Source organism: Blennius ocellaris (assembly GCF_963422515.1).
Source record: "Blennius ocellaris genome assembly, chromosome: 1".
NCBI classification, from domain to species: Eukaryota; Metazoa; Chordata; class Actinopteri; order Blenniiformes; family Blenniidae; genus Blennius; species Blennius ocellaris.
The window spans coordinates 4,866,999-4,880,809 of record NC_137650.1 but is presented as its reverse complement, the minus strand read 5'-3'; the positions used below and the strand labels follow the sequence as shown (position 1 = coordinate 4,880,809).

Here is a 13,811-nt window from a genome sequence, read left to right as displayed (position 1 = left end):
GCTGGCACATCACCAATAACAATATTACCAGCAGCTGTGCATGCAACAATAAAGTATCATCAAGATCAATCTGACTCCAGAGATGAGGGTTATTTTAAGTTTATTTCGTGTTTTTTTTACTTCATATTAAGAATTACACTCACCGATTATGTTTTAGATAACGCTAATGTAATAAACTTTACGCTGGCAATTTAAATAATGACAGATTGTTGAACACCTGAACATTTAAGAGCCAGTTACATTTTATCCCTGAACATTAGTTTCCAACATTTTTCAGTGGATTTGGATGCAAATACAAGTAAATATGTCTTGGCTGTTTCTTCCCAATTATTTTTTACCCCGAAATATTTTAATAATGCGATCTCCTGCTGGTTCCTGTCAGGACTCTCGCTGCAGCATTTTAAATCAGTTGAAGACTTTTTAAGCAGTTATTCAGACACCCTGATAATGAGGATTTACAATAGTCTACTCTGGAAGTAACAAATGCGTCGACATTTTCCTGATTTTAGAAATATTACACAGGTGAACAAAGGTAATCCTACAGATTTGTTTAATGTCTTAGTCGAAGAATAATTCCTGGTCTAAAATAACTCCCAGGTTCATCACAGGGGAGGTAAAAGTAATACCCAGTGTTACTAGATGTTTACATCATTTCTCGCTCAGATGTTGTGGGCCATATAGATTAACCTACAGGTCAGACATTTTTTACAAGTTTTACAAACTTTTATGTCTTTAAGACGAGCTTCTAGTTTAACAAGTTGATCACTGTCTTCTGACTTCACAGATATATAGACGTGAGTATCATCTGTATATATGCATATAGGTCTTAAGACAGAACCCAGCGGAGCTCCATATTTAGTCTGGGCTGAAGAGTCATTTATGTGACGGAAGTGGAGCCTGTACCACTGAGATTTAACGAGACCAGAGCAGAGACAAGTCGTTTGTCAGAGGCCATGAGAACATCATTGCTAACCATGTGTTAACCTGTCCGGAAAAAAAACATTACTTTTAGTATTTGAATGTGCGTTTCCTCGTCTGATGCAGGTTTGATCAAAACGTCAGCAGTAAAGTGACTCGCAGTCCCACACGTGGTTCATAACTATATTGAGAGAATTCTATTGGTGATTTGAGAAATTAAAGGAAACCATCAGTCGGAGCTTGTGTTGACACGATTGCTGCGTCCTGTCTTCTTGTGCATCCCACAGCACCAAAACTAAAGCAGCTGCGCTTTTGACCGTATTAACTTTATCTCATCCTGTTTTGTCTTGCTCTGACTTGTGTACGTAGGCAACTTATAATGTTCTGACCTCTCCCTCTCTGTCCCATGCTTAAAATGTTTACTTGATAAATGATTGGTTATTTATTTAAATATGATGTTGTTGACTGACTTTATCTACGAATGTGCAATCCAACGGTAGCGTGCAACATACTCTGTGGGATAAATACAGTAAAATGAACTGAACTGAGCAGCTGTTCAGCAGATTCTGGATGTGGATGAAATCCGGGGTTCCCTCCATCTTTTCTTCCATTTCTTTTTTGCTCTGTTCCTATTTACATGGCTTAATGCAACAGCACTTTGTGAGAGGCGTTCAAGGACAGACAGTTCAGAGCGTGGGTCATCTGTGTATCAGAGTGTGAATCAGACTTTTGATTAGGATTGAAGGGATAGTTTTTACTAAAGTTTCTAAAAGAAATGAAGAATTCAATAATGCAGTAAAAAAGAACTCAGAGTAAACAAAGCTAATTTGTGTGAAGATAGAACCGAGTCCAGATATTTTCTGACCCTTGTCATTCCTGTCTTCTCATTGAAAAATAACTGACCTTGTGAGCTGGAATAGATTTATTCACTGCATGTTTGATATTATGGATTGTTAAGGGCAGCAGGTGGGCCACATATTATCCTTGCATTACCCCCCCCCACAACACACACACACACACACACACACACACACACACACACACACACACACACACTCACACCTTTCCTCCAACACTACATACCAATAACCTGTGACTTGCGTCAGTTCATGTGTAAATCTACAAACATTTGATGTCCAACCATCAATATCACAACACACTGACACAGTGAGGTTCGTTTATACAACAAAGTTTCAAGTGAAAACAAATTGACTTGGTGTTTTCATTTGGGAAAAGTTTCACGTCTACACAGTGATGTTCTGAAAATGTTGTCCGTTTCCATAGATGCAACTGAAGCACTAAAAACAATGTAGCTAGAATGCCAGGCCACGAGTTGGTGCTGTTGTTTGTTTTTGTAATGAAACCACACACACACATGCAGCAGAAAAGAAACTACTCTAAACATTAACAATGGGAGAGAACTAGTGGACAGATGACCATGTTGAATTGTTATTTCGGTGACTGTCAAAATAAAACTACCAAGTCCCAGGAAAATATTCATGACACTCTGGAGGAAACTTTGTTCTGATTGTCCATGATGTGTACAACAACTAGTTACTGCTGGTGTGCAGGACTAAAAACATTTTAGAAAAGATGAGTATTCCCAAAGAGATGATGTCGTCGTGTTTTCAGTGGCTCCACCCGTTGTTGTCATGTAAACAGACATCCAAAATTCTACAAAAGTTTTCTGTTTTCACTTGAAAATGTTGTCATGACATTAACATTGTGATTGGGTTTTTTGGGGGGGGTTTTTTGGTCATTTGCCCTGATTTTTGAGCTTCTGAACTCATCCTGCGACCAACAGTTATGAAGTAATGTTAGAATAATTACATGCATCTTTCCTGTGTGGTTTAATTTTATGTGAATAACAATGAAGATATTATCTCACTAAACTCTGTGAAACTGTGTAAAACTGTGATCTCACTTCAAGCTTGTGGGCGGGACAGTAGTGCAGAGGGATTCCATATAATTGGTAGATATGTTGACATGCATGTCCAGTCTATGGAAACATCATTTATTGCACTTCATTTAGTCTTTTCAAATCGGTAGATCTATCTGATAATATGGCTACAATGTATATTGAGAATAAATGGAATCTATGCAGCTGTCGCAGCATTGCAGCATCTGCTAAAATGTATGTACAGTGGGTAGAACAAGTATTTGATACACTGCTGATTTTTTAAGTTTTCCCACTTACAAAGCATGTAGAGGTCTGTAATTTGTATCAAAGGTACTCTTCAACTGTGAGGGACAGAATCTAAAACAAAAATACAGAAAATCACAGTGGATGATTTTTAAATAATACATTTCCATTGTATTGCATGACATCAGTATTTGATACATCAGGCAAACAGAACTCAATATTTGGTACAGAAACCTTTGTTGTGTTGCAATTACAGAGATCATACGTTTTCTGTACTTCTTCACCAGGTTTGCACACAGTGCAGCAGAGATTCTGGCCACTCCTCCATACAGATGTTCTCCAGAGCGTTTAGTTTTCGGGGCTGTCACTGGGCAACACAGACTTTCAGCTCTCTCCAAAGATTTTCTATTGGATTCAGGTCTGGAGACTGGCTAGGCCACTCCAGGACCTTGAGATGCTTCCTACGGAGCCACTCCTTAGTTGCACTGGCTGTGTGTTTCGGGTCGTTGTCATGCTGGAAGACCCAGCCACGACCCATCTTCAATGCTCTTACTGAGGGAAGGAGATTGTTGGCCAAGATCTCACGATACATGGCCCCATCCATCCTCCCCTTTTATACAGGTAACCAGTTCAAACAGGTGCAGTTAATGCAGGTAATGAGTGGAGAACAGGAGGGCTTCCTAAAGAAGAACTAACAGGTCTGTGGGAGCCTAAACTGTAACTGGTTGATAGGTGATCAAATACTGATGTCATGCAATACAATGGAAATTAATTATTTAAAAATCGTCCACTGTGATTTTCTGCATTTTTGTTTTAGATTGTGTCCCTCACAGTTGAAGAGTACCTTTGATACAAATTACAGACCTCTACATGCTTTGTAAGTGGGAAAACTTCAAAAATCAGCAGTCTATCAAATACTTGTTCTCCCCACTGTAGATATTCGTCTGGTGAAAATCTATGGAGTGCACACAATTCTCATGTTTATGAGAAGCGTGCACACGCACGCGCACACACTAACGCTGTGTGACGTGACATCTTGGGTACGTCTGAAATGTCTTTTGTCCTTATCTAGCGACTTTCACTTAACCCCATGGATGATGTCACAGGGTTAAGGGAAGGAGTTAGAAGACTTCTTAAAGGAGTTAGTGAAAGACGAGCACGTTAGTGTTGCAGTCGGACCACACTTTCACTTAGTGACGTCATAATAATGCGACGGCGACGCAAGTTTGCGACGTCTGCCGTGGTGTGGAAAGAACCACAAGTTCCCGAAAATGGACTATAAACAATGCATTTGGGTTTTAGATGATTTAAAGTTGTTCAATGCAGATTATTGCTTTGTTAACTTCCATGATCTGCGTTCTTTTTCTGGCATCATGAGTTTCCCTGAACGCTCCGATGAGCGGGTCCCTTTAAATGTTGTCGCCGCAAGGAATTGTGGGGCAGCATGAGCTCGCCTCCTTTGCTAAAGTGTGCATCAATGCTATCCTATGCTAAAGGAGGCTCTAAAGGAAGCCACAAGCCTCCTTTTCTTTGCTTCTTGAGAATTCGGGCAGTACTTATAATGGCTGCTACACCAAACACTGTCGGGGTTCAGTGAAAGTCGCTCGATGAGGAGAAAGGAGGGACATTCTGGACATACCCCTTGTCTCCGGTCCATTGCAGCTCCCCTGAAGCTCTGCTGTATATACTGAATTTACTCCTGGATTTTAGCTCCTGCAATAATTTGTGCGTTCTTACTGCATTTAAGCTGTAGTTAACTAATTTATAACAATAAAAAAAAAAAGCAGCAGCCCACAGAATATATGTTAGCATCTCCGACACTGGATAATCTCCCCAAAACAAATACACATGAAAAAAATGGGTGCTCCACCACTTGTGGAGGGATTTGAACTTGCAGCAGCTTGATAAAAGGTACACAGGCATTGAATCAGTTCTGATCAAATGAGTTGCGCTGTTTACACAACGTGTTCAAGAGAAAACACTTTGGTTGCAATTTGAGTGCGTTTACGTCGTCGTTCTGAGTCACTTCTGAAAAAACGCTCCAAATCTGTCTCTGTGGACGGCCGTAGTAAACTGTTCTTCCCCTTGTGGCCCAACATGAACACTACATTGTTTTCAGTGTTTCTGCTGTTTCGTTTTCCAAGCATTGCCGTGTAAATGTGAAACGAAAACACACAGCCGTTGCATTTTTACTTGAAATGTCGTCGCGTGAACGGGTTCTGAATATGCAGAGATTTTTAATGTGCGTCATGTTGTCTCTTCTTACAGCATTGTAGTTTACACACTGAAGAGCAGATGTTTCCTTTTCCAAAATACTAAGGGGAAGTCATTAACTGTAAAGACGACATGCCACATGTGAATACAAACGTCTTTGCCACTGGTTGCTGAGATACATAGGCAGTTAAAAACTGTTATAAAACAAACATGAAACAACACTTTGGTCTCCCGTCAATATCTGTTCATGCTTCACTGGTTGCAAATCATATTTTTCCTCTGTCTCTAGCAGACAGTGCTTTCCTGATGCCTGAGGGTTAATACCTGTAAAGATTTGTATATTTATAAGATATTGCCTTCATTTCAGCAGCACTGAGATTATTTCTCACTTCCTAAGCATCTGTTTAGGTACAATATCTACAATCCCTCACCAAGTACAGGACAGATATTATTGATACTCGGTCATTGGTTCTAGGGGAGTGAATTAATTCAAGTGCACGTTTTGCTTTATTTGGCGTTTTCTCCTTCAGCTTCACTTCACAAGCCCCAGAAGGACATTCTGGCCTCCACAACTCTCTTGGCTGGACAGCTCATGCTGATCACCTGCAAATGGAGTCGACCTCCCTCTCATACTCACTGGATAAGAGACATTCCTTATTCCATTCAAGTGGAAAAGATTCAGCTCTCAGCTATTGGCTCATCCCAGAAATTCTACAATATTTGGGGTCCTGTCCTGTATGCAGTGTGATAAAAGGGTGAAATGACCTCAGTGTGACCGAGATATTTGAAAGTGAAGGGAATGTGAACAAGGTGGACGAGGTGCTGCAGCTCCTAACCTTCTTTCAGTTTAATGTTTTTCAAGGACTGATGAGTTTTTGTTTTATTTGTGTGGACTTCAGTTTTGCTGTTTGATTATAGTTGACTGACTATGCACTTTTGACTTTATTTAGACTGTGCTGCCTGTTGTGTTTACCTGTTTGATGCACCACTTTTGATCATCTTGATTTGTCTTCATCACTTTTTTTTTTAAATACTCTTGCTAAAATGTAATGAATTACATCTGGTTTTGTATTTAATAAAACGGATAATGATTATGGTGGTGTTATATCAGTCTCTCTCTTCTCTCGCTGTTCTTTCTCTCAGGATGGGAACTTCACCAAAGCAGGCCCAACGGTCAAGCCCCCTGTCCAGACTGTGGGACAATCCTCCTTTGTGGACTTTGGTGAGTCTCACAGTGACACGTCCGCGTTCAAACTGATCATCTCACCGTTTCACAATAATAGGAAAATCGGACGCCTGCAAAACCTCCTCAGACTCATGTAAGTGTAGGCAGGCCTGTGGCAGAGCTGTTCCTCTCCTAAGCCATTAAAGCTCCTTCTGCATTTGATACTGTGTCGCTACAAAAGCTTCCAAATAAGGCTGCCTGCTCTTTTTAGGCAGCTCTGCATGCGTGCGTGCGTGCGCGTGTGGTCTTCATTGTTCAGCTCAGCTTTACATTTTTTATCCTCAGAAAATCTCTGCTGGTGCACTAATCTCCGGGCTGCAGCCAGAGCACCACAAAGTGCCCCTGGTCATCTCATCAGCATCCTGTAATAGTGGGAGTTTGTTTGTGAAGAGTAATCCTCTGCAGTGATGAAACTGACGAACAATCAGATGGTAGACGGCAGCGGAGTCAATTGATGGCCTTATGGATGCAAAGTGAAGTGAAGTGTTGTCCACTGTCCAGATGGTGTGAAAACTGTGCAGCACCTCAAATTGCTGGAATGTAAGGAAAGATAACATGCCTCCTGGAATTGATGGTAAAAGATATAATTGCTCAGCTGCTGGTTCACGGTGTTGGCTCTCCTTCCGGACCTGATCTACAGCTTTCCTGTGTCTGAACATAAAGTGGTAACATGCGACTGCTCCAACACTGGAGATGCAGCATCTCCTTCTCAAACAAAGCACAGGCTCGGTGTCACATTCATGCTGTCACCTTTAAAACACCATATCAACCATCTTTTTTTCTCTTAGAATGCAATATGAAGGACTTTATATCAGTTTCCTCTTTGGAGCTGCTAACAGCAGCTTGCTGTGCTGGTTAGAGAAGGAAGGCAATAGATCATGCGTGTCAAACATTTGAGTTCAGGGCTGCATTCAACCCAATTCCATCCTTTGTGGGCTGGACCGGTAAGGTTCTGCCATAATAACCTTTACATTAAAACTAATGTTTTTCTTTGTTTTGACACAGAGTATACATGATGAAAATATCTATGTTTTCACAAAACCAAACAAGTGCTCCAGAAAATGACAACAATCTCAACTTACAGTCAATTTTAATGAAACATTCTCATGCAAAACGCAGTGAAATGTCCAGAAATCTTCTCCTCGGGCTGATGCATTCTGGGTGTTTTTTTTTCCAAACTCCCCCTGGCTTGTTTGATAGCAACCAGCCAGCTAGTTTTCACGGCAACATCACTGATATCTCAGCTCGGGTTTCAGTGTTGTGTCGCTACTGAAGAAATATGTTGAAAAAAACAACAGTTTTCTTTCAAATGTTCAAATTTGCTTGGTAGTTTGGTCGGATTGAAGCCTCTTGTGGGCTGTTTTTGGTCCGTGGTGGCCCTGGTATGGAGGTGAATATAGACCTCCTCCTCACACCCTCACCAGCATTCATGAACGTTGGACACCATCAGCAGGTGTAACCTGTCAGTGTAAACGTCTCTTTCTCAATGGTAATAGTCGTGAGACATTTTTCTGGTGATACTTGATAAGTGATCATTCAAAACAGCAGAATTTGTATCTCACACGCGCAGTTCAGGCTGTAATATAGCGTCTAATATATTCACGTCCACATAACTGATAACACTCACACTCCCTCTTGTCCACGATGACCTCCCCATGTCTCCAGCTTCTTACACCACCGTAACTATGACAGTGCCACAATAAATCACATGTTTGCAGTACAACATCTTTGTGACTGCTGTTCAATGGTCCTTCTATGCACTTTGTCTCTTTTCAGAGCAATAATAATGTACACAATATCTCTTGACTTTGTCTCCATCATTAATTTTGACTTTCAGAGTTACTATAACTGGACTACTGTCCTAGAACTGCACTTCTGTACATTCAGATTGCATTTTTATGTAGGTAATTAAGAAATGTTGGGATTTGTGGTTGGTTATTAGCATTACAATTACTGTAAGTAATAGATTACTGTAAGTAATAGATCACTGAAAGTAATTTATGAAAAATATAAATTATTAATGGAAGTAAAGGGTCATTTACTGATTAGCAACTCCTAAAGTAATTACTTAAAGTTAATACATTATCAAAAAATATTTATTGATGAAACATTAATTTTAATCAATTGATTATGTATCAATTAATAATAGAATTGGGGCACCACCAGCTAAACTGGAAATAGCTAGTACCAAAATATCAGTCTTGTTTGTAAAAAGGTTACGATCTGGAACAGATGGCAGAGGGAGGCAGGCGTCGGGTTCGGGGCGGTGACCATGACGACCACTAGGGGCGCACGGCGGTGCGCAGAGGGAGAACACAATGATGCGAAGAGAAATTGCAATGACCAACGCAGCCACTAGAGGCGCTCGACTCGCTCTTACTGGGGACTTGGCGGTTGCTCGGCGACCAGATAAACAAGACGTCCATAGCGCGCATGCGGCTTCGTGTCTGGCTCCCAGGATCCACGAAAAGAAAAATGAAAAAGAAAAAAAGTGTAGTCCAAACGGTGTGTTCTGCTCGCCAGCGGGCTGAACCTTGGTTTGGTTCTTGTGGTTCCCTTTGTGCTCTCTTGATCTTCCGGTGATGCAGAGACGTGCCGAAGTTTGACCTCTGCTCCTCATGCAGACTGCACTTTTCCAACATCCACACCAGAATCAGAAAACAATGAGAGAGAAAAAAATGTTAGTCTTCCATCAAACTTCTGTATGATATGAATCTAAGATTCCTTGTTTTGGGTGTGACCTCATCATGCGGTGTGAGTCATTCACTGTGTTCAATGCAGCTTTAATTAACCTTTGGACGCACGCTCACACAGCCTCACACTGATAAGCACGTTCTTATTGGCAGAATTAATCTTTTAATCTCATTGCAGCTGGAGGTGTCCATCAAATATTTAGCGAGCAAACGTAACCTCAACAAACTGCCAATATTGTATGAGCCGAGAGGGATGTGACCTATGTGCCGCAAGAGTGTGTGTGCGTGTGTGTGTGCACTTAGATTTTTTTAAGAGCCTTGATATTTTGATTTAAATGTCTAATTTTATTATTTAACATTGTTCAGTTGAAGGTATTTATATTCAAATGCAAACACATTGCCATCACTTTCGGGGCTCGGGACAGTTTCTACAAGAGACTGTAAACGTTGGTCCACTCATACTAAGAGTGTTGTACATAAAAAAGGACGATCGTTTATTTTTCTACTTTTTTTTTTTCTCCCCTGCTCCCTCGTCCTGTTGGGCAGCTTGGGCAGACAATATGATGGGATTGAGAGCCTTCTGATGTCAGAACAGTTTTTGCTCTTGCACCAGGAGACTTGGAGTCAGACAGTTAGACGGTAATGTGATTTTCAAGCAGGAATATAAATTAGTAAGGAGGCAACAACAGAATAACAGGATTTTGATAGTTGAACGAAACGAGAAACATCTGCAGCAAATCTCATTCATGAGGAGTGGAAGTGTGTGTGCATGCCTGCGTGTGTGTGTGTTCCTTTCTGCAGTGGAAACGGGTACCGGATTTGGCTCCGGTTACGCTTTGCCGTACCGCTCCGTAATGCTCTGTTCCATCCGTGCACTTTTTGTGCGGTGGAAACACGGCATTTGATCCCTGTGTGGAGAACCGAGTTTTGGACCGGAAACCTCGCCAAAGCTTTTCCTCCTCTCTCCTCTTTTCTCTCTCTTCACCAACCTGACCTCGCGAGCGCCCTCCGTTCGCTCGTGGTATCTAGTCTCAGATAAATACACACATAGCCACATTTAGCATCCGAACCGCTAACTTGTGCTGCTAAACCACCGCCGCAAGATCACCAGAGTTCTAACTGGATGTTCCGACATCCAGCGAGAACTCCGACTTGGAACCGGACTGGACAACGCTTTCCGTTGGACATGTGACCTCAGAGAGCGTCTGCGGTCGCCTCAGTAACCTGAGGGAATGTGAGCCGCCATTTTGGTTCGTTGTAAACGACACGAAAGCAGCCATCTTAGCTGAGGACCCAACTCACTCATCACCCAAGGTCACTCCACCCACTCACACTGACCCCCGAAGGTCTGCCGCCACCTGCTGGACACTCGTGATCACGCACACGCACACACACACACACACCTTTTGTACGTAGTGTTTGCTTTTGAGTAGATTCGATCTCCGTGTTAGATGACGTTTGTTATTTCATTGTGTTGATTTATGAGATGATTCCCGAATTATTTATGAATTGATGCATTTGTGTAAATAAACGCCTGTTAGCTGAATGATCGATTCTGGTAATTATTGTGTATTTATTGTTGACAATTCACTGGTTTGTAACGGTCTGTGCCCGAATCTCACATCTTCACTGTTATTTAAGATTGTTATATTTTCCACAGGAATATTAACTAACTTAAATAACCCTTTTTACAACGAGACTGATATTTTGGTATTGGCTATTTCCAGTTTAGCTGGTGGTGCCCCGATTTCATTATTATTTGATAAATGACCAATTTATTCCAATTAATAATTTTCATTAATGCATTATTTTGATAATTTATTAACTTTTAAGTAATTACTCAATTACTCTAGGAGTTGTTAATAAGTAAATGACAGTTTATTTCCAGTAATAATTAACATTTTCATAAATTACTTACAGTAATTTATTACTTTCATTAATCTATTACTTAGAGTTATTTTAATGCTAATAAACAATCATAAATCCCAACACCCCCCCCCCCCCCCCCCCCCCCTGCCAGAAAGAGTGAAGGCCCAGTCAGGCCCGGCTGGAGGACAACCACCCTCCCACCCCCAGGAGCCCCATATCCCACCCACCCATGTCCCCACTCCCTGATCTCGATGGGTATACACCTGTTGGGATTTATGGTTGGTAATTAGCATTAATAATTACTATAAGTAATGGATTACTGAAAGTAATAGATTACTGAAAGTAATTTAGGAAAAATTGGAATTACTGATAAAGTAACCGGTTAGTTACTCATCAGCAACTCCTAGAGTAATTGAGTAATTACTCAAAAGTTAATAAATTATCAAAAATAATTTATTAATGAAAAATTTTTAATTTGCATAAATTGGTTATTAATCAAATAATAATTGAATCGGGGCACCACCAGCTAAGCTGGAAATAGCTAATACCAAATTTCAGTCTCGTTTGTCAAAAAGGGTTATTTAAGTAAAGTTAATATTTCTGTGTAAATATAACAATATTAAATAACAAGGAAGGTGTGAGATTCGAGCACAGACTGTTACAAACCAGTGAATTGTCAACAATAAATACACAATGATTACCAAGAATCGATCAATTCAGTTAAAATGCATTTATTAACAAAAATTTATTTATTCAAAAATAATTCGGAAATTATTTATTAAAACGACACAATCAAGTAATAAACATCAAACACGAAGATCTAATCTATTAAACAGCAAACACTATGTACAAAGAAAGAGGGTGTGTGTGTGAGTGTGTGTGTGAGTGAGTGTGTGTGTGTGTGTGTGTGTGAGTGAGTGAGTGTGTATGTGTGTGTGTGAGTGAGTGTGTGGAAGCCTGAGTGTGGGTGTAATGACCACGAACATCCACCAGGTGGCGGCAGGCGTTGGAGGGTCAGTGTGTGTGGGTGTAATGACCTCGAACGGACACTAGATGGCGGCAGGCGTCTAGTTCGAGGTAGTAACCGGAACGACCACTAGGGGCGCGGCGGCGCACGGAGGGAGAATGCAATGACTCGACTTGTCCACCGAGTGGCGGTCTTTCAAGAGATTGCAATCACCCACGCGGCCACCAGAGGCGCTTGGCGCACTCCTTCTGGACGGCGTGACGTCACTGTGCTCGTGCACGGCTCGTGAGCCTGCTTGGAGCGCGCCTGGGGGCTCGTGACTGAGAAATCCCAGGGGCAGTGAACTACACACGGTCACAGAAGCGGGTGGAGCGGAGAGAAGAAAAGAAAAGGAGGGAGGGAGAAGGGCAGTGGACAGAATATGTCTAGCTCTGCACACTGTCTTGGCCTGCACACAATCTAGAAATGATCTGTGCAGGTTGAGAGAGAGAGAGAGAGAGAGAGAGAGCGAGAGCGAGCTACACATCGCGGAGGTTCGTGCTGATGTGAATCCAACGCGCAGACACAGATTGGTTGGAAACACGGGATCGGCGTCCCTGACTTCAACACAATAATAAACACACAGCAATATCAATCCAACCGTGTATAGGATGGAGACCCACAGCCCAGCCCCCCCAGGAGCGCCATGTCTGGATGAACTCGCCCCCCGCACTCCAGCCGCACTCGCCCCGGAACGTGGTGGGAACACAGCGGGAGCCCCATCTGGTTGTTTGTTAACTTGGTTAATTGAAACTTTGGCGTGCGACACAACATCATGATCTTTCAATGAGGTGCAGAGGCTGCTCTCAGGAACAGGAGGAGATTCACAATGACAAAGTTTGTCCTGTGTCAAATAGAACGACTTGGACGGCGGCAAAGTTGCGGCCGGGTGAAGCCCAACGTGTCCCAGCATAGTTCACAACCCCGCCTACATTTTAACCGTACTTTCTGCGGTGGGGCTGCGTGACAGTGTGCCTGGGTACGCTTTGCTGTACCATCACCTCCCGCTCTGCGCCGCCTCGCCACGTACTGCGCAGTGGAACCACGGCTTCTGAGAGGGGTCACTCTGGGAGAAGGGGTCACTTTAGGAGAGGGGAGGTGGCCCTTGTTTGCTGCAGAGGGAAGCCTCAGAGGTTCATGTCTTTAATCTGAGAAATTCTGCAAGCGATGCCTCACAGGAACATCACAACCTCATTTTTTAGGCCCTTTGTCTGCTTCCCTCTGTCCCTCCTCGCCTGTCACTCTACATTTTCACTCCTCTTGATCAACTGTATATCTCCAATCTACAGCCTCCTCTCTGTCAATGCTGCCTTTGTTTATAATTTCTGGTCGACATACTTTTCTCCATTATTCATTTATTAATTGTCCATTATAAACGGACTATTCTTTAAGCATTAATGATTGCAGCAGTGTGGTGTAGTGGTTAGCGGTCTCGTAAGGTGAGAGAAAAATCTGGATGTTTGGAACTACGAGTTAAGCAAACTTGTGTTTGGTTCAGTGATCTGAAACCTTTATGGCCAATGGTGACGTTTATACCAGCTCTATACCAAATCATTGTTTTCAAATCATTAATCAAAACAAAGATGTGACAACCAATGAAGTCATAATGTTGGCCATCCCATATGTATTCATTTGCCAATAATGTAATAAAATAGTAAAATATATTTCAATAGTCAATGATTGGGAGTGTTGCAGCGTTCTGAATAATTTAGTGAAAACAAAGTAGAGCCGATATGGCCCCGA

The 13,811-nt window shown here is 41.9% G+C and overlaps 1 protein-coding gene across 1 annotated transcript in view; it reads left to right on the top strand.

The window, feature by feature from the left end:
- Positions 1-13,811, top strand: part of itfg1 (integrin alpha FG-GAP repeat containing 1) — a gene marked incomplete at its 5' end in the record, with an annotated part of 222,107 nt that overhangs the window by 63,726 nt on the left and 144,570 nt on the right. Inside the window, one exon of the mRNA XM_080520248.1 lies at positions 6,419-6,497. Coding sequence (XP_080376374.1) covers positions 6,419-6,497 — 79 coding nt within the window. The remainder of the gene's footprint in view (positions 1-6,418; positions 6,498-13,811) is intronic.